General features: G+C 53.6%; 1 protein-coding gene across 1 annotated transcript; it reads left to right on the plus strand.

Annotated features, from left to right (window-relative positions):
• The first annotated feature begins 211 nt into the window (after positions 1-211).
• slain2 (SLAIN motif family, member 2) lies at positions 212-17372 on the plus strand. Its single transcript, XM_080505969.1, is given in 12 exon segments — positions 212-1091; positions 8058-8200; positions 11778-11945; positions 12021-12194; positions 12269-12622; positions 12696-12845; positions 16532-16570; positions 16862-16942; positions 16945-17032; positions 17034-17073; positions 17075-17085; positions 17168-17372. Coding segments are annotated over 12 exon segments (1719 nt in total). The 5' UTR covers positions 212-684; the 3' UTR covers positions 17232-17372.
• The last annotated feature ends 2671 nt before the right edge of the window (positions 17373-20043 follow it).

A 20043-nucleotide genomic window follows, 5' to 3' on the forward strand; every position in this document is an offset into this window, starting at 1 on the left:
TGTGTGTGTGTGTGTGTGTGTGTGTGTGTGTGTGTGTGTGTGTGTGTGAGAAGAATCAAATGTTCCTAGTAAAACGAAATCCACATTTAATGAGTAGTTTTCTCCAGACGACTCAAACTGAACTGTTGTAAAGTGGGTAAGAAAAGATCAAAAAGCTAATCTTGGACGTGTATTGGTTATAAATCAGTAATAACAGTGAATAACTCGTGACTAATCCACTCTGTTCTGGGACGCTGGACTCAGACTCGCTGAGTCATGCTGAGTCATGATGACGTAGCAGGACTGTGAGGTTTGATGACCCTAACAGAATTCATCTCCGGTCAACGAGACACGCTGGGCTTGTTTGTTTACTTCTCGGGGCTTCTGGTTGTCACGTGGTTACAGCGGGTGCACGCGCCCTAACACACCGGGCGGTGGTGTGTGTGCACGCGCATCTAGGTGTTGGTTACGTGCTCGCTCCCGACACGGAACGTGGTGACGTCAGCGGTCCGCCTGTTGGTCTTCCACAGTTGCTGACGACTCTGGTGAAAATGGCCTCGGCCGCGGCGGAGCGGAGGAGATGACGAGTCGTCCCGACGCCAGACGATCTCCCGCCGACGCCAGACGATCTCCCGCCGACGCCAGACGATCTCCCGCCGACGCCAGACGATCTCCCGCCGACACTCCTTGGCGCCGCCCGCCGCCATGGAGGACATCAACTACAACATCAACGCGGACCTGGAGGTGCGGAAGCTGCAGGACCTGGTGAAGAAGCTGGAGCAGCAGAACGAGCAGCTCCGGAGCCGCTCCTCCATGTTGTCCTCCGCCCACCACAGGCCCCTCAGCGCCGGCTACGACCCGGCCGGCTTCCCCGGGGCGGGGCTGGGGGGGCTGGGGGGGCTGCTGGAGAACAGCCGCTGCCGGAGCCCCCGGCTGTCCTACGACGGGATCAGCTTCGGGAGGCCGTTCGACGGGGAGGGGGCTCCGGCCGCCGCCTCGCTGGCCGGGATCCACTCGCTGTACTCGGAGGACGCCGACAGCTCCATCCTGGACGAGGTGGAGGTCCTGGACCTGGAAGACATGGACTGTCTCCACGAAGACGAGGACAGCTGGTGAGTCGGGCTGGGTGGCTGGACCCGGTCCCTGGTCCTGGACCCGCTCCCTGGTCCTGGACCCGCTCCCTGGTCCTGGACCTTCATCTGACGAGTCATGCAGACCAGGCCATCAGGACTGAAGCTCTGATGATCACGATCTCTGTCCCCAGCTGATCTCTGTCCCCAGCTGGTCTCTGTCCCCAGCTGGTCTCTGTCCCCAGCTGATCTCTGTCCCCAGCTGGTCTCTGTCCCCAGCTGGTCTCTGTCCCCAGCTGGTCTCTGTCCTCAGCTGATCAGTGTCCCCAGTAGGTCTCGGTCCCCAGCTGGTCTCTGTCCTCAGCTGATCAGTGTCCCCAGTAGGTCTCTGTCCCCAGCTGGTCTCTGTCCTCAGCTGATCAGTGTCCCCAGTAGGTCTCTGTCCCCAGCTGGTCTCTGTCCTCGGCTGATCAGTGTCCCCAGTAGGTCTCGGTCCCCAGCTGGTCTCTGTCCTCAGCTGGACAGTGTCCCCAGTAGGTCTCTGTCCTCAGCTGATCAGTGTCCCCAGTAGGTCTCTGTCCCCAGCTGGTCTCTGTCCTCGGCTGATCAGTGTCCCCAGTAGGTCTCGGTCCCCAGCTGGTCTCTGTCCTCAGCTGGACAGTGTCCCCAGTAGGTCTCTGTCCTCAGCTGATCAGTGTCCCCAGTAGGTCTCGGTCCCCAGCTGGTCTCTGTCCTCAGCTGATCAGTGTCCCCAGTAGGTCTCTGTCCCCAGCTGGTCTCTGTCCTCAGCTGATCAGTGTCCCCAGTAGGTCTCTGTCCCCAGCTGGTCTCTGTCCTCGGCTGATCAGTGTCCCCAGTAGGTCTCGGTCCCCAGCTGGTCTCTGTCCTCAGCTGGACAGTGTCCCCAGTAGGTCTCTGTCCTCAGCTGATCAGTGTCCCCAGTAGGTCTCTGTCCCCAGCTGGTCTCTGTCCTCGGCTGATCAGTGTCCCCAGTAGGTCTCGGTCCCCAGCTGGTCTCTGTCCTCAGCTGGACAGTGTCCCCAGTAGGTCTCTGTCCTCAGCTGATCAGTGTCCCCAGTAGGTCTCGGTCCCCAGCTGGTCTCTGTCCTCAGCTGGACAGTGTCCCCAGTAGGTCTCTGTCCTCAGCTGATCAGTGTCCCCAGTAGGTCTCGGTCCCCAGCTGGTCTCTGTCCTCAGCTGGACAGTGTCCCCAGTAGGTCTCTGTCCTCAGCTGATCAGTGTCCCCAGTAGGTCTCGGTCCCCAGCTGGTCTCTGTCCTCAGCTGATCAGTGGTCAATAGGTCTGCATCATGTGTGAGAGTCTTTCCAGGAATGACCTGTTGGTCTGAAGAGGCCTGAGGACACGTGGTCCAGGTTGATGGTCACAGTCACTGAGATCAAAGGGAATCGAACATGTGATCAAGAAATATCCTGGAATCCTCATCAAATCCTCGTTCTAATTAGGATTCAAATCACTGCAGTTGTCAAAACGGGGCTCCTGAGGACATTGTCTTTTTCCTGTCTTTTTGTAGACCAGGCTGTGTTCTGAGGTTGGCAGGACGATTCCCGTCTCACCATCTCGTGTGTTAAAATACTGCTGGAGAAAAGCTCCACTTCAGGTTCCTCCGTCGTGTTCAACCTGGTGGTGCTGATGTAACGGATCTAGTGTGGGACCGGTTCTATAGAACTAAAATACACTGCAATCACATCATTCTGCTGTAGCTGCGGTGTAGCTAGGGTGTAGCTCTGGTGTAGCTAGGGTGTAGCTCTGGTGTAGCTATGGTGTAGCTATAGTGTAGCTATGGTGTAGCTCTGGTGTAGCTAGAGTGTAGCTATGGTGTAGCTATAGTGTAGCTATAGTGTAGCTGTGGTGTAGCTAGGGTGTAGCTAGAGTGTAGCTATAGTGTAGCTGTGGTGTAGCTGCGGTGTAGCTAGGGTGTAGCTGTGGTATAGCTCTGGTGTAGCTGTGGTGTAGCTGTGGTGCAGCTATGGTGTAGCTAGGGTGTAGCTATGGTGTAGCTATAGTGTAGCTAGGGTGTAGCTGTGGTGTAGCTATAGTGTAACTCTGGTGTAGCTAGGGTGTAGCTATAGTGTAGCTAGGGTGTAGCTGCGGTGTAGCTATGGTGTAGCTGCGGTGTAGCTCTGGTGTAGCTATAGTGTAGCTCTGGTGTAGCTAGGGTGTAGCTATAGTATAGCTATGGTGTAGCTAGGGTGTAGCTGTGGTGTAGCTGTGGTGTAGCTAGGGTGTAACTGTGGTGTAGCTATAGTGTAACTCTGGTGTAGCTATAGTGTAGCTAGGGTGTAGCTGCGGTGTAGCTATGGTGTAGCTGCGGTGTAGCTCTGGTGTAGCTATAGTGTAGCTCTGGTGTAGCTAGGGTGTAGCTATAGTATAGCTATGGTGTAGCTAGGGTGTAGCTGTGGTATAGCTCTGGTGTAGCTAGGGTGTAGCTATAGTGTAGCTGTGGTGTAGCTAGGGTGTAGCTATGGTGTAGCTGTGGCGTAGCTAGGGTGTAGCTGTGGTGTAGCTATAGTGTAGCTAAGGTGTAGCTGTGGTGTAGCTATAGTGTAACTCTGGTGTAGCTAGGGTGTAGCTCTGGTGTAGCTAGGGTGTAGCTATAGTGTAGCTCTGGTGTAGCTGTGGCGTAGCTCTGGTGTAACTCTGGTGTAGCTGTGGTGTAGCTCTGGTGTAACTCTGGTGTAACTAGGGTGTAGCTATAGTGTAACTGTGGTGTAGCTAGGGTGTAACTGTGGTGTAGCTATAGTGTAACTGTGGTGTAGCTAGGGTGTAACTGTGGTGTAGCTGTGGTGTAGCTATAGTGTAACTCTGGTGTAACTCTGGTGTAGCTGTGGTGTAGCTATAGTGTAACTGTGGTGTAGCTAGGGTGTAGCTATAGTGTAACTCTGGTGTAGCTGTGGTGTAGCTATAGTGTAGCTGTGGTGTAGCTAGGGTGTAGCTGTGGTGTAGCTATAGTGTAACTCTGGTGTAGCTGTGGTGTAGCTATAGCGTAGCTGTGGTGTAGCTAGGGTGTAGCTGTGGTGTAGCTATTGTGTAACTCTGGTGTAGCTGTGGTGTAGCTAGGGTGTAGCTATAGTGTAGCTGTGGTGTAGCTAGGGTGTAGCTATAGTGTAACTCTGGTGTAGCTGTGGTGTAGCTATAGTGTAGCTGTGGTGTAGCTAGGGTGTAGCTGTGGTGTAGCTATAGTGTAACTCTGGTGTAGCTGTGGTGTAGCTAGGGTGTAGCTATAGTGTAACTCTGGTGTAGCTGTGGTGTAGCTATAGTGTAGCTGTGGTGTAGCTAGGGTGTAGCTGTGGTGTAGCTATAGTGTAACTCTGGTGTAGCTGTGGTGTAGCTATAGTGTAGCTGTGGTGTAGCTATAGTGTAACTCTGGTGTAGCTGTGGTGTAGCTATAGTGTAACTCTGGTGTAGCTGTGGTGTAGCTATAGTGTAACTCTGGTGTAGCTAGGGTGTAGCTATGGTGTAGCTATAGTGTAGCTAGGGTGTAGCTGTGGTGTAGCTATAGTGTAACTCTGGTGTAGCTGTGGTGTAGCTGTGGTGTAGCTAGGGTGTAGCTGTGGTGTAGCTATAGTGTAACTCTGGTGTAGCTGTGGTGTAGCTAGGGTGTAGCTGTGGTGTAGCTATAGTGTAACTCTGGTGTAGCTGTGGTGTAGCTGTGGTGTAGCTAGGGTGTAGCTGTGGTGTAGCTAGGGTGTAGCTGTGGTGTAGCTATAGTGTAACTCTGGTGTAGCTAGGGTGTAGCTATAGTGTAGCTAGGGTGTAGCTGCGGTGTAGCTATGGTGTAGCTGCGGTGTAGCTCTGGTGTAGCTATAGTGTAGCTCTGGTGTAGCTAGGGTGTAGCTATAGTATAGCTATGGTGTAGCTAGGGTGTAGCTGTGGTGTAGCTAGGGTGTAGCTGTGGTGTAGCTATGGTGTAGCTAGGGTGTAACTGTGGTGTAGCTATAGTGTAACTCTGGTGTAGCTAGGGTGTAGCTGCGGTGTAGCTATGGTGTAGCTCTGGTGTAGCTCTGGTGTAGCTATAGTGTAGCTCTGGTGTAGCTAGGGTGTAGCTATAGTATAGCTATGGTGTAGCTAGGGTGTAGCTGTGGTATAGCTCTGGTGTAGCTAGGGTGTAGCTATAGTGTAGCTGTGGTGTAGCTAGGGTGTAGCTATGGTGTAGCTGTGGCGTAGCTAGGGTGTAGCTGTGGTGTAGCTATAGTGTAGCTAAGGTGTAGCTATAGTGTAACTCTGGTGTAGCTAGGGTGTAGCTCTGGTGTAGCTAGGGTGTAGCTATAGTGTAGCTCTGGTGTAGCTGTGGCGTAGCTCTGGTGTAACTCTGGTGTAGCTGTGGTGTAGCTCTGGTGTAACTCTGGTGTAACTAGGGTGTAGCTATAGTGTAACTGTGGTGTAGCTAGGGTGTAACTGTGGTGTAGCTATAGTGTAACTGTGGTGTAGCTAGGGTGTAACTGTGGTGTAGCTGTGGTGTAGCTATAGTGTAACTCTGGTGTAACTCTGGTGTAGCTGTGGTGTAGCTATAGTGTAACTGTGGTGTAGCTAGGGTGTAGCTATAGTGTAACTCTGGTGTAGCTGTGGTGTAGCTATAGTGTAGCTGTGGTGTAGCTAGGGTGTAGCTGTGGTGTAGCTATAGTGTAACTCTGGTGTAGCTGTGGTGTAGCTATAGCGTAGCTGTGGTGTAGCTAGGGTGTAGCTGTGGTGTAGCTATAGTGTAACTCTGGTGTAGCTGTGGTGTAGCTAGGGTGTAGCTATAGTGTAGCTGTGGTGTAGCTAGGGTGTAGCTATAGTGTAACTCTGGTGTAGCTGTGGTGTAGCTATAGTGTAGCTGTGGTGTAGCTAGGGTGTAGCTGTGGTGTAGCTATAGTGTAACTCTGGTGTAGCTGTGGTGTAGCTAGGGTGTAGCTATAGTGTAACTCTGGTGTAGCTGTGGTGTAGCTATAGTGTAGCTGTGGTGTAGCTAGGGTGTAGCTGTGGTGTAGCTATAGTGTAACTCTGGTGTAGCTGTGGTGTAGCTATAGTGTAGCTGTGGTGTAGCTATAGTGTAACTCTGGTGTAGCTGTGGTGTAGCTATAGTGTAACTCTGGTGTAGCTGTGGTGTAGCTATAGTGTAACTCTGGTGTAGCTAGGGTGTAGCTATGGTGTAGCTATAGTGTAGCTAGGGTGTAGCTGTGGTGTAGCTATAGTGTAACTCTGGTGTAGCTGTGGTGTAGCTGTGGTGTAGCTAGGGTGTAGCTGTGGTGTAGCTATAGTGTAACTCTGGTGTAGCTGTGGTGTAGCTAGGGTGTAGCTGTGGTGTAGCTAGGGTGTAGCTGTGGTGTAGCTAGGGTGTAGCTGTGGTGTAGCTAGGGTGTAGCTCCTCAGAAGTCCCTCCAGCACAGTGATACGTGACAGTCGTCAGCAGCACCACGCCACAGACGAGATGTGAAGTCGGCCAGTCGTCTCATCGCGCGGCGCTAAAAGCCGCCACGCCGCCGTAGAGCTCATCACGAGAATCTCATTCGCAGGGATCACAAATAACGTCTTTTATTGTGATAGAAAGGAACCACGTGGACTGTTGGGACCCGCTGAGTCTCTGATGAGTGTTTTCTGGACAGACATAGAACTTCTCTCAAACTCTGAAGTGTGACCTTGATTTGTCAGGTCAAGGTTTTTTCTTGAGTGACGTGATCCAACGTCTCCAACAAGACTGCATCAGCTCTGCCACCACTAAAAGACACTTCGTATAGTGAGACATCAGTTCTGACTGGACATAATGGTATTCTTCCTGAAAGAAATGAGCCCTTCTGTCTGTCCCAGCCTATGTGTCCCAGCCTATGTGTCCCAGCCTATGTGTCCCAGCCTATGTGTCCCAGCCTATCTGCCCCAGCCTATCTGCCCCAGCCTATCTGCCCCAGCCTATCTGCCCCAGCCTATCTGTCCCAGCCTATCTGTCCCAGCCTATCTGCCCCAGCCTATCTGCCCCAGCCTATCTGCCCCAGCCTATCTGCCCCAGCCTATCTGTCCCAGCCTATCTGCCCCAGCCTATCTGTCCCAGCCTATCTGTCCCAGCCTATCTGCCCCAGCCTATCTGCCCCAGCCTATGTGCCCCAGCCTATGTGCCCCAGCCTATGTGCCCCAGCCTATGTGCCCCAGCCTATCTGCCCCAGCCTATCTGCCCCAGTCTATGTGTCCCAGTCTATGTGTCCCAGCCTATGTGCCCCAGCCTATCTGCCCCAGCCTATGTGTCCCAGCCTATGTGTCCCAGTCTATCTGTCCCAGCCTATCTGCCCCAGTCTATGTGTCCCAGCCTATGTGTCCCAGCCTATGTGTCCCAGCCTATGTGTCCCAGCCTATCTGCCCCAGCCTATGTGTCCCAGCCTATGTGTCCCAGCCTATGTGTCCCAGCCTATGTGTCCCAGTCTATGTGTCCCAGTCTATGTGTCCCAGCCTATGTGTCCCACAGTGAAGGAATAGTTAGAGTTTCTGCTGAATAATGCCGCAGTGGGTCGTAGCTCTACCCGTCCTGAATGATGGCTGCTTCGTTCTGTGTGGACGTACTAAACAGTCTCAAATAAGAACATGGTTGTTCTTTCTGATGTCTAGTCAGGATTGTCTTCAGCCAACCGTGGTCCTCACTCGCAGATCAACCAGTCCCTCCTCGGTCGCCTGCTGCAGTTTGTCTTCGTCATCTCGGACCCTGAACATCACCTGCTCTTCAGACATTGTTCACTCATGTCCAACGGAGCCGTCTCATTACTCTCATTACTCTCATTCCTCCCTGGCGGTTGGTCTGGCCTCTAGATGAGATATATCTAGACCCCCCACAGGGCCCAGCTCCTGCCAGCTCCTGCCACAGACCCCTGTAATCCAGACCAGTAGCATCAGGGGGATCTAGAGCTCTGCTGGCCCTGGAGAAGTCTTCTGCCGTCTTCTATCTTCCTTGTCTTTCAGTCACTTCCTGCTGCTGGACAGGAAGTGTCGGTGTGAGCAGGGCGTGACGTGATTCCCCCATGTGTCCAGGTTGTACGAGGCCAAGCTGGACAGTCCTCTGCAGAAGGCCCAGAACCCCATGGTGTGGTGCCGCCAGGCGCTGGACAACCCCAGCCCCGACATGGAGTCGGCCAAGCGCTCCCTCATCCACCGGCTGGACCTCACCATGTTGGGTAAACAACAATGTGTTGTCTTTTGTATTAATCACCTCCATATAGCTGGAACACCGTCGAGACAGGAAATGTACTGTCCAGGTTGTTGGAGCTACTAAAACGTTGACTTTCACTCCAGAATGTTTCACCTCCTCTGGTCCGATAAAGCAACATGAACTCCTCACACGTTCACTGGTTCTACACTTTCTAAAAGTTCTTTGATATAGAATTCCTATTGATCCATAAAGGCCGGCTTTGGAACAGAGTGATGATTATGGGATGGTGTTTTAAAGCTCTCTATACTGCTGAAGGCACACAGCTTTGATCTTCCCCGTGTTGGAGCTCTGATCTGCTCTAGTCTGTTTTCTTTGCTTTTGGCTCCACTAATTTTAGTCGTCCTGTGAGAGGCCGGCCTCCCGCGGCTAAACTGAGCCCGGCTCCTTCCATTTGGTATGTCCATGTGACCGCTGGCTCATGTTGAGCAACAGGCCACAGCCCCCCCCCCCCCCTACTGAAGAGACCCGCTGGGGGAGGATCAGAACAGAACCTGGACCAGGTGAAATTGAACCCTGGCAAACGAAGGACGCCGTCCCAGGCGCAGCTGACTGGTTGTGTTTCAGGAATTGTGCCGGTTAGTGCTGATGTCATCAATAAAGGTGTGGAAGAAGGGAACCATCAACCTGTTGGGCCTGAAAGTCTCCTGACATCCAGCCTCACTTCACTGCTCAGTCATGTTGGAGTCCTCTGGACGTCATACCTCTACGTTCTGACAACAAGACGGACACATGCTGAAGTCCAGAAGGTTTATTAGAAATATTTCCATCATTTTGCTAAATAGTGAAACGGTGAAAGTCTCCGTCTGTCACACCCAGCCTCATCCTGCAGTGCAAGGTGGAGATATTTTGTTGTGTTGTTGTGCTATGTTGTGTATTCAAAGGGTGAAGGAGACTAAACATAGACAGGATATTTTAAAACTAACCTGAAAATATGCATTGAAATGACAATATTTACTCTCAGCAACAAGCAGGTGACTCTCCGCTCATTTATTCCAGCTGCTACAGGATTGAAACCTAAATGACATGTTTAGAACTGAGACGCCATCATGAGTTAATTAGATTATCTGAAGACTGACGGCATTCAGCACCATAGTGCAAACACTCAGTGGTACAAGATGAAAAAAGACATGGTAGTACCAAGAAACAACCATTATTGTCCTTGTTTTGAAGAGGGATAAAACAGGGACTAATGTTTTCATCTGAGATAAAGGAGTATATAAGTGTTTGTTTGTGAGAGAAATACCTCCAGATCTCAGCAACCTTGACTGAAATGTTCTTATTGAGCAGAAAGCAACAGGAAAAGTGTTTGTGTGTGAAAACATCATGTTGATTCCAGAGAATACGATCACATGCTTTAACTGTTGCCTCATACTGTATCCCTGAGGAGTGACTTCAGTAATCACACCCTCAGAAAGTCCCATCCCGAGATGACGTGTCTGAGTTACATAACAGGAGGAGGAGGAGGAGGAGGAGGAGGAGGAGGAGGGAGGAGGGAGGAGGGAGGAGGGAGGAGGGAGGAGGGAGGAGGGAGGAGGGGGAGGAGGAGGGAGGAGGGAGGAGGAGGAGGAGGAGGGAGGAGGAGGAGGAGGGAGGAGGGAGGAGGGAGGAGGAGGAGCCCGGCAGCTCCTTGCTGGACTGCAGTGACTCCACAGTGTCGGTCCGGCCCTGCAGGACGTGAGGCCTGAACAGTCACATGGACCCCCCCCCCCCCCCCCCCCCCCAACAGTTCTGACTGCTGGTCCACCTCCATACCGTCACTCCTCCTCCTCCTCTTTGCATGTCTGGTTCATCCTTTCTTCTTTATTCTCTCCTTTACAAAAGTGTCTTTGTTTGCTCTTTTGTGAAAGTGCATGTTCCCTGCAGCTGTTTTAACTTGCTTCTTGATTTAACTTCTGGACCCTCAAGCTTCCATTTCCTCCTTGAACTCTGAAGCCCAGCAAGCCTCCAGCAGTCTGAGGTGCATGACCTCCTGCAGGGGTTTTCTTTTGGGGGGGGCTCTGGAAACCCTGGACCAGCTATCGTTCACAGAGGAAATAATCCGTAACTCCGCTTCCTTGGACTCTTTTCTGGATTCAGCACATTGAGATTTCAGGACGCTCTATTTCTGTAGGTCCCTGTGCTGCAGATCCCTGCAGATCCCTGCAGATCCCTGCAGATCCCTGCAGATCTGTGTCTTTCGCCTCACAAAGTGCTGGAAGAGTCGCTGTTGTGAGGGAAGTGGTTGTTCTGCTCTGAGCCGGTGCAGGAAGGTTTTGTGGACAGTGGCTGCGATAGCGTTGCTCCATAGCACACACCAACACAGCAATAATTCCTGTTTGTACCGTAGCCCTGCGTTGTTTCCTGATGCTGCCTGACTGCAGGCGGTGCCTCCCTTTATGCCTCCAACAGCCTGAAACTCCAGAATCTCCAGCTGCAGTTACATGAACCATCAACTCTCATTTGTCATCAGTCCAGTTAAAACAAGTCATGGACACACTTCTTCCTGGTGAAACTTGGCACTGGATGGAACCAGGAGCCCTGACCCGGTTTACAACCCGACCACAGTCCCAGACTGCCTCCAGAGTTCTGAGCTTCACAGTCTGATGCTCCACCTGGTGTGTGGAGAAATCTAGCATGGCAGGAAGAACGGCGCTCCTGAATATTCCTAAACACTTTGACATAGTTGAAAGGCCCAACAGGCCTTAAGTTTGTTGTTTCATGTCCAAAAGAAGCCACCGTCCATAGTGGTGGACACCCGGAGACAGCTGACGTTGAATCATGTGTGGACGTCACTAATGGCCAACGTCAGGATGCAAAGCATTGTGGGATTAATTCATTTAGCAAACTAGAAGATTTCTTGTAGCCTTTGAGGCAATCTGATCACTTTGTTCAGGCTTCATGTGGACCTGATCTTTCTCTCGCTAAGAATCCAGTCAGACTGAACAAGCAGCTGTTTCTTTCTGACTCATTCTGTTATTGACCCAAGTGTCCTTCCAGGAAATACAAGTGTGAACAGTGTTTCTCAGCAACTGGTCCCAGCAGAGGGAACATGATGGTTGAGGAGGAAAAGGGAACAAGTAGAGCAGATGTAGCAGCAGAACATTGAAAAGCCGACGTTCCACTGACCACTGCAGGGTCTGAACGGAGACCAGAGAGTCTCCACTGCTGCTGTCCACAGACAAGGTCATTGTGCGCTGCTCACATGCACTGAATGCTTGTATTGTTCCACGAGTCTCTTAGATAATAATGTAGGAACTCTCCATCAGCATACGGCACAAGAGACTGGGCCAGACTGTCCACACAGTGAGACTCTGACCAGACACTGCTGACCTCTGTCCTGCAGACCAGCATCAGACACTGTGACACGTCGGCAGGCTTTAGGTGCTACACAATGAAGGTTTTGTGTCCATCCTTCTCATCCACTTCAAACTGCCTTCACCTTGGACTTCATATAGCTGGAGCTAGAACCAGGTCTTTTAGAACGTAAAGGAGCAAAGCAGATCATCAAACTACCAAGTCACATGTTGCGTGGGCTAATGTTTCAACTGTTGTTGCTTCTGCAGCAAACAAGCGAAGGAGCTTCTATGGAAGTCCTTACAATCAGCAGAGCTATGGAAGCCCGTACAGCACAAACGCAGCCAACAGCCCGTACAGCAGCGGCTTCAACTCGCCCTCCTCCACCCCCAGCAGGGGGCCCGTGGTCAGACAGCAGCTGATGCCCGGTAACGCAGGTACGCCGCTCTGCTCGCTCAGCCCGGGCTGCACAATGTGTCCGGTCGGTCACCACCTGGTTCTGGTGTCCACAGCACACCAGAGGAACGCCGCAGCGGAGAGGAATCCTCCTGCCGTCAGTCCACAGTCGTCGGTGGACAGCGAGCTCAGCACCTCGGAGATGGACGAGGACTCCGTCGGCTCTTCCACCACCTACAAACTCAACGACGTCACTGACGTGCAGATCCTGGCTCGCATGCAGGAAGAGAGTACGGCGGCCCGTCAGTCTTCTCCACTGTGACCAGAAGCAAACGGTTTCCTGAAACAAGCGTGTGTTTGACAGGTCTGCGGCAGGAGTACGCAGCGACGGCGTCCAGACGCAGCTCGGGTTCCTCCTGCCACTCGCTGCGCCGCAGCACCTTCAGCGACCAGGAGCTGGACGCACACAGTCTGGAGGACGAGGAGGAGGCGGTGCACCCGGCCTTCCACCTGCCTTCCAGCCGCTTCAGCCCGTCGCCTCGCCACTCGCCTCGAGCCTCGCCGAGGAACTCTCCTCGCTCCCGCTCCCCCGCTCGCTCCATCGACTACAGCCACAGCCGCGCCTCGCCTCAGCCCATCATCAGCCGCCTGCAGCAGCCGCGACACTCGCTGCAGGGCCACGGCCACGACCTGCAGACCACCGTGGTGAAGAGCGAAGGTAGGGGGCGGCCCTGCTGTGTCATTCATATGATGTAGTTGAAGCTGATCTTCCTCTCCACAATGCATTGCAGAAAAGCTGCGCCGCAGCCTCCCCAACCTCACTCGCTCCTCGGTGGCGGCGGTAAGTCAGGCAGCAGAACCCGTCAAGAACAGCCGGAGCTGCGAGTCCAACCTGCAAGTGCCCAACGGTGGATCCCCCCGGCACCAGGGCCAGTCTGCCAGTGAGTGCTGCTCCTCACCTCTACACCTCTACACCTCTACACCTCTACACTACACCTCTACACTACACCTCTACACTACACTTCTACACTACACCTCTACACCTCTACACTACACCTCTACACCTCTACACTACACCTCTACACAACACCTCTACACTACACTTCTACACTACACCTCTACACTACACTTCTACACTACACCTCTACACTACACCTCTACACAACACCTCTACACTACACTTCTACACTACACCTCTACACAACACCTCTACACTACACTTCTACACTACACCTCTACACTACACTTCTACACTACACTTCTACACTACACCTCTACACAACACCTCTACACTACACTTCTACACTACACCTCTACACTACACTTCTACACTACACCTCTACACAACACCTCTACACTACACTTCTACACTACACCTCTACACTACACCTCTACACAACACCTCTACACTACACCTCTACACAACACCTCTACACAACACCTCTACACAACACTTCTACACAACACTTCTACACTACACCTCTACACTACACCTCTACACTACACTTCTACACTACACTTCTACACTACACCTCTACACAACACCTCTACACTACACTTCTACACAACACCTCTACACAACACTTCTACACAACACCTCTACACTACACCGCTACACAACACCTCTACACTACACCTCTACACTACACCTCTACACTACACTTCTACACAACACTTCTACACAACACTTCTACACAACATCTCTACACAACACCTCTACACAACACCTCTACACAACACCTCTACACTACACCTCTACACTACACCTCTACACAACACCTCTACACTACACCTCTACACTACACCTCTACACAACACCTCTACACTACACCTCTACACTACACCTCTACACAACACTTCTACACTACACCTCTACACAACACCTCTACACAACACCTCTACACACAGGCGGTGGAAGTGTGCGTCACTTCGTCAAGTTCATTGTTAAAGCACCGGCAGCAGCTGCTTTCATCTCATGACCCTTTAGTGTGTACATTCAGGAAGACGTCCGTCCGTCCTCTCTGTCCCTCTGGCCGTCCTCTCCGTCCCTCTGGCTGTCCTCTCCGTCCCTCTGGCCGTCCTCTCCGTCCCTCTGTCCCTCTGGCCGTCCTCTCCGTCCCTCTGGCCGTCCTCTCCGTCCCCTCTGGCCGTCCTCTCCGTCCCTCTGTCCCTCTGGCCGTCCTCTCCGTCCCTCTGGCCGTCCTCTCCGTCTTTTCTTCACTCACCCTACCTGCCTTGCTCTCGGCGCAGCTGTGACTTAAAGAAGTCATGAAGCACTGCCACACTAACGCTTCTCAGGAACCTTACCTCTGCAAGGAATCTCTATCCAGTTGATGTAATCCTGTAAAAGGAGATGGAGGTGATAGATTTGTTCCTGGTAATCCCTCTGTGTGACAGAGAGCAGATAGTGGGGTTAAAGGTTAAAGGTTAAAGGTTAAAGGTTAAAGGTAGTTCACCTGTAGCACACCTTGGTAGTGACAGGAGGAATCCAGCGAGCAGGCCAGTCTTTGCTCTGGTGTGACTGAAGGGGGAGAGTTTTGGCTGCGAGGCTCGTCTCACGGCTCCACGGCTGGGACCCCCCACTGGGACTCCCCACTGGGACCCCCCACTGGGACTCCCCACTGGGAATCCCCACTGGGACCCCCCACTGGGACTCCCCACTGGGACTCCCCACTGGGAATCCCCACTGGGACTCCCCACTGGGACTCCCCACTGGGACTCCCCACTGGGAATCCCCACTGGGAAGCATGTCCTTCTGGTCTCTGATGCTGGTGCACTGGCTGTGACAACCTGATGGTGGCGTTGAACCTTTGCTCCTTCACTTGACCCCGGCTGCATCAGGACCTTGGCCTGCAGAGCCCCCTGGTGGCCTGCAGAGCCCCCTGGTGGCCTAAAGAGCCCCCTGGTGGCCTGCAGAGTCCCTACAGGCTGAAGGTCCTGAGACTCCCCGGAGAAAATCAATCTGACTTGTCCCTGTTTTCCAGCAGCAGCTCAGCTCCCGAGATCCTCCACCCTGTCTCCCTCCTCCACCCCGTCTCCCTCCTCCACCCCGTCTCCCTCCTCCACCCCGTCTACCTCCTCCACCTCCTCCACCCCGTCTCCCCCCTGCACCCCGTCTCCCTCCTCCACCTCCTCCACCCCGTCTCCCTCCTCCACCCTGTCTCCCTCCTCCACCCCGTCTCCCTCCTCCACCCTGTCTCCCTCCTCCACCCCGTCTACCTCCTCCACCTCCTCCACCCCGTCTCCCCCCTGCACCCCGTCTCCCTCCTCCACCTCCTCCACCCCGTCTCCCTCCTCCACCCTGTCTCCCTCCTCCACCCCGTCTCCCTCCTCCACCTCCTCCACCCCGTCTCCCCCCTGCACCCCGTCTCCCTCCTCCACCTCCTCCACCCCGTCTCCCTCCTCCACCCTGTCTCCCTCCTCCACCCCGTCTACCTCCTCCACCTCCTCCACCCCGTCTCCCTCCTCCACCCCGTCTCCCTCCTCCACCTCCTCCACCCCGTCTACCTCCTCCACCTCCTCCACCCCATCTCCCTCCTCCACCCTGTCTCCCTCCTCCACCCCGTCTCCTTCCTCCACCCCGTCTCCCCCCTGCACCCCGTCTCCCTCCTCCACCTCCTCCACCCCGTCTCCCTCCTCCACCCTGTCTCCCTCCTCCACCCCGTCTCCCTCCTCCACCCCGTCTCCCTCCTCCACCCCGTCTCCCTCCTCCACCCCGTCTACCTCCTCCACCTCCTCCACCCCATCTCCCTCCTCCACCTCCTCCACCCCGTCTCTCTCCTCCTCCCCGAAACCCAAACAGCGCCTGCAGAGCCCCACAGCCCTGCGAGGTAACGGTCTGACCCCGACCCGGCCCGAGGCCGAGACCCTGGTCTCTCACTGCTCGGTCTTTACCTTACTGAGTCCAGGAGTCCTGGACTCCAGGAGTCCTGGACTCCAGGACTGGTGACGGGTCACAGGACAGGGTGTTGATCAGAAGGCCAATATGGAGAAATGCACTGGCAGCACAAGTGTTCACTGTGCTTGTTGTTGTTGTTGTTGTTGTTGTTGTTGTTGTTGTTGTGCGGTGGCGAGGCTGCTGCTTTCTTAGTGCGGCAAAAGGAGGATCTGCAGGGACGTTAGTCCAGAGGGACGTGTCTCACTGTCCTCCAGCCATTCAGCCTCACAGTGGACTTCCTCTCCCTCTTCCTCTCTTTCACTCCAACATGAGCCGTCCATCCAAGGCCAGGAAGTATCAACCAGCAAAAGAACGAAAAAGAAAAGAATGACCAAAAGAGGAAGAGAAAATAGATCAATAAATGAGTAATATCAGTAAAAAAAAGTGTTTATTGCGAAAGACCAAACAAACTCCAGTCGCAGTGGACGTTTGATTTGATACGACGAACTGTCAGGACGTCTACACATGATGTAGCCTCAGCATTAGCAGCACTGTCAGCATTAGCAGCACTGTCAGCATTATGCAGCACTGTCAGCATTATCAGCACTGTCAGCATTAGCAGCACTGTCAGCACTGTCAGCATTATCAGCATTATCAGCATTATCAGCAGGGCCCTGTTGTAGAGAAGTGTCCACATGAAGGCTGAGGTGTTGAATGAAGGACTGTTTGTTTTGTCTCGTCCTCGTCTAGTCCCACTGTCCTGTTGCTTTGGAGACGAAGGGGATTTCAGTGAGTATTCACGGAGGCTCCGCCTCTTCACGGAGGCTCCGCCCCCTCACTGTGGTTGTGTTGGTGTCGTGCCGCTGGTGTCCTTGAGTATCAGCTGTGTCTCTTCACCTCATTGTTTCCTACATTCATAGATGCTCAGTTTGATTGTGAAGAACTTGTTGGTTTGAACTTTGTTCAAACTCAACTGTTCCTGTGGCTTTAGTCTGTTAGCGTGTGGACATCATCATCATCTTCATCTTCATCATCATTGTAGGACAAACACTGACGTCCCCCTGCTCTGCCTGTCCTCAGTCCCGTCTCCCAGTAAGCTGCGGACCCCCGCCACCCCGTCCCCTCTGGCCCTGAGGCAGCCCGTCAAGGCCACGTCCACCCCCACTTCGGCACGTCCACCCCGACCCGGTCCCTGGCCCCCCCCCGCAGCGGCCTGCCCCGCCCCAGTGCTGCTGGCGGGGGGGCGGGGGCGGGGCGGAGCCATCCCTCTGCCTCGCAGCAAACTGGCCCAAACCGGTGCGCAGGTACGTCAAGAACAGACTGACCGTCTTTAAGACAAGCTGACCGCCACTAGACCACTGGTTTTGTTCTGGTGTCTGTCCTCAGGTCTCTTCCTGGTCCTCGGACCTACAGTGGGACAGGAGACAACTGGAGAGAAGGTTGTTACTGAGGCTGGCCAGCAGGGGGCCCCCCAGTCACACCACGGCTCCAGACCACCACATGGCACTTTACCTCCTCAGACCACTTCTACCAGAGACGGTCCACAACTCTCCAAGTCAAGTGGGACAGACCTGGAGGACGCTGTCCTCGTGGTGGGGGACGGTGTCCTCCCGGTGGGGATGGTGTCCTCGTGGTGGGGACGGTGTCCTTGCGGTGGGGACGGTGTCCTCACGGTGGGGACGGTGTCCTCGCGGTGGAGACGGTGTCCTCGCAGTGGGGGACGGTATCCTCGCGGTGGGGGACGGTGTCCTCGCTGGCATGTAGTGCAGGTGTCCCAGGCCAAAGAAGCAGAGGACACGCCTCCTGCTCACCTGTCTCACCGAGACGCTCCTTGTCCACCATCCGCCTCCTCAGGTTGAAATGTTTCTGCAGTTTCTTTCTTTACGTTCGGCAGGTGAATCGTACCGTCAATGAAATGTTGGCGTCTCGTTGCCGTGACGACAGCAGCCTGGCTCCTCGTAGAATCAGCCAGAATGTATGCACAAGTTTGTTTGAGAAATTATTTATTCAGAAGATTAAAAGCCTATGTCCAAACATCCTCATCAGTATTTGTTGCACCGTTTCAGTTTGACTGTTTCAACCTGAACTAAAGCTCCAAAGCATTTTTATCCCCGAGTTCTGAAAGGAAGCTGCAGCTCTAAAAGCCTTCATCCCGACTCGTCCCGACTCGTCCCGACTGCTACCGACTCGTCCTGACTGCTACCGACTCGTCCTGACTGCTACCGACTCGTCCCGACTGCTACCGACTCGTCCCGACTGCTACCGACTGCTACCGACTCTCCCGACTGCTACCGACTCGTCCCGACTCGGACCGACTGCTACCGACTCCTCCCGACTCGTACCGACTCCTCCCAACTCCTAACGACTCCTCCCGACTGCTACCGACTCGTACCGACTGCTACCGACTCTAACAAATGCTACCGACTCCTAACAACTGCTACCGACTCCTCCTGACTCGTCCCAGTTTGCCAAGTTGTTGTTTTTCCATTAAAGTGCTTTGATTTATTGCTTAAAAAAGCAGGAGTCTGGAGTCACGTGACAAAGGAACCGTCTGGAACTTCAGACGGTAAAACAAAGAGCCTGTTGTGGTTCAGTCACTGATTCTGTCAGAAAGAAAGAGAAGAAGAAGAGAACGTTGCTGGTTTTACCTCTGGTGCTCTGAGCAGGAATCAGACCAGTGACAAACTCCTGGCTGCTCCATCAACTAGTGCCTATAATTTCACCTTTTCACTTGAGTTTCAACCGGGTGTTTTTCTTTGCTTATCATTTGTGCCAAGTTGTGACTTTGCCAATATCATTTTCTGGCTGTGCTCTGTGGGTTTATGCTGCTTTCTTTGTTTTCTTTGTGTTTTTGACCTATAATCTTGCTTACAAAGAAATAATATGCTCCTTCCTATTTATAACTAATTCCTCGTTCTGTAAATGAAAGTATTTATTGATCAGAGCGTCGCCTCTGGAAAGTTCACATTCAGCAGGAAGGAAACATGTACCGCACACCTTTTGTGTGACTTTTGTTATTGAACTTTTTTTTATATCCACAAACATATTTGGTTCCCCAGTGTAAAGTCACATTTCAAATAAAACATTGAAGCATCAAGTCTCGTCTCTCTCTCCTCTCTCTTCTCTCTTCTCCTCTCTCCTTCTCTCTCTCTCTCTCTCCTCCTCTCTCTCTCCTCTCTCTCTCTCTCTCTCTCTCTCTCTCTCTCTCTCTCTCTCTCTCTCTCTCTCTCTCTCTCATCTCTCTCTCTCTCTCTCTCTCTCTCCTCTCTCTCTCTCTCTCTCTCTCTCTCTCTCTCTCTCTCTCTCTCTCTCCCCCCCCCCCCTGATCACCCAGTGTAATGTGATTACCAGACATTAAATACTTGTTTAAAGGAGTATTGTGTTCTCGTAGTATTGTTGGTTCTCCAGCAGCAGAACATTTCAAACTGTTTGATGTTCAAAGCTTTGCACCAAATAAAGAATCAGAAGATGAACGTGAAGATTCCCTGGTTGTTTGACCTCCAGCAGCTCCTTGTCTCCTTCACGCGGTTCTGCTCACCCCGGGGGGGGGGGGGGTCCTTGTTCCAACTGTGGTTTTGTGACCTGGAGGTGCACCTCCACCTCTCCTCCAGCTGCAGCTCCACCCACAGCTGCCCCCATGAAGCCAATCAGGACAGATAAAGGTCCGGCCCTCCAGCCGCCGTGCAGGATGAACAGAAATGGATTTTGACCACCGCCTCGTGTTCGAGACCCCCTGGGCGAAGATGAGGGCTGGACCCAGCGGACCGGGCCCCCCCTCTGCGGAGACCCGGGGAGGCTCTCAGAGACCAGCAGTACGCGGCCCTGACCTCCATCCTGGCCCAGATCCAGCTGACCCTGACCCCCAGAACCCGGTCCCGGGACGCGGCGGTGCAGGTGAGCCCGAGGAGGGACGTGTCGGTGCAGTGCAGCCTGGGGCCGAAGACCCTGGAGCCGCCGGCCGCCGGAGCGCCGTGCGCTTCCCCCCACCCTGGCGCTCTACTCCCCATGGCCTACCGCAACGTGGCGTCCTACCTGGTGGAGGAGCCCCACACGGTGGAGACGGCGGGGCTGCGACGGAGGAGCCCCGGGTGGAGCAGCAGGAGGAGCCCCGGGTGGAGCAGCAGGAGGAGCCCCGGGTGGAGCAGCAGGCCTGGAGGATGAAGACCAGCAGCTGCCGGCTGGACTTCCAGGTGAGTTCACCTCCACCCCGGAGGAAACGGACTCAACAGATTAAAATTCGGCGCTCCTGTAGAATAAAATGA

The sequence above is a fragment of the Blennius ocellaris genome, assembly GCF_963422515.1.
Source record: "Blennius ocellaris genome assembly, chromosome: 12".
Classification (NCBI taxonomy): domain Eukaryota; kingdom Metazoa; phylum Chordata; class Actinopteri; order Blenniiformes; family Blenniidae; genus Blennius; species Blennius ocellaris.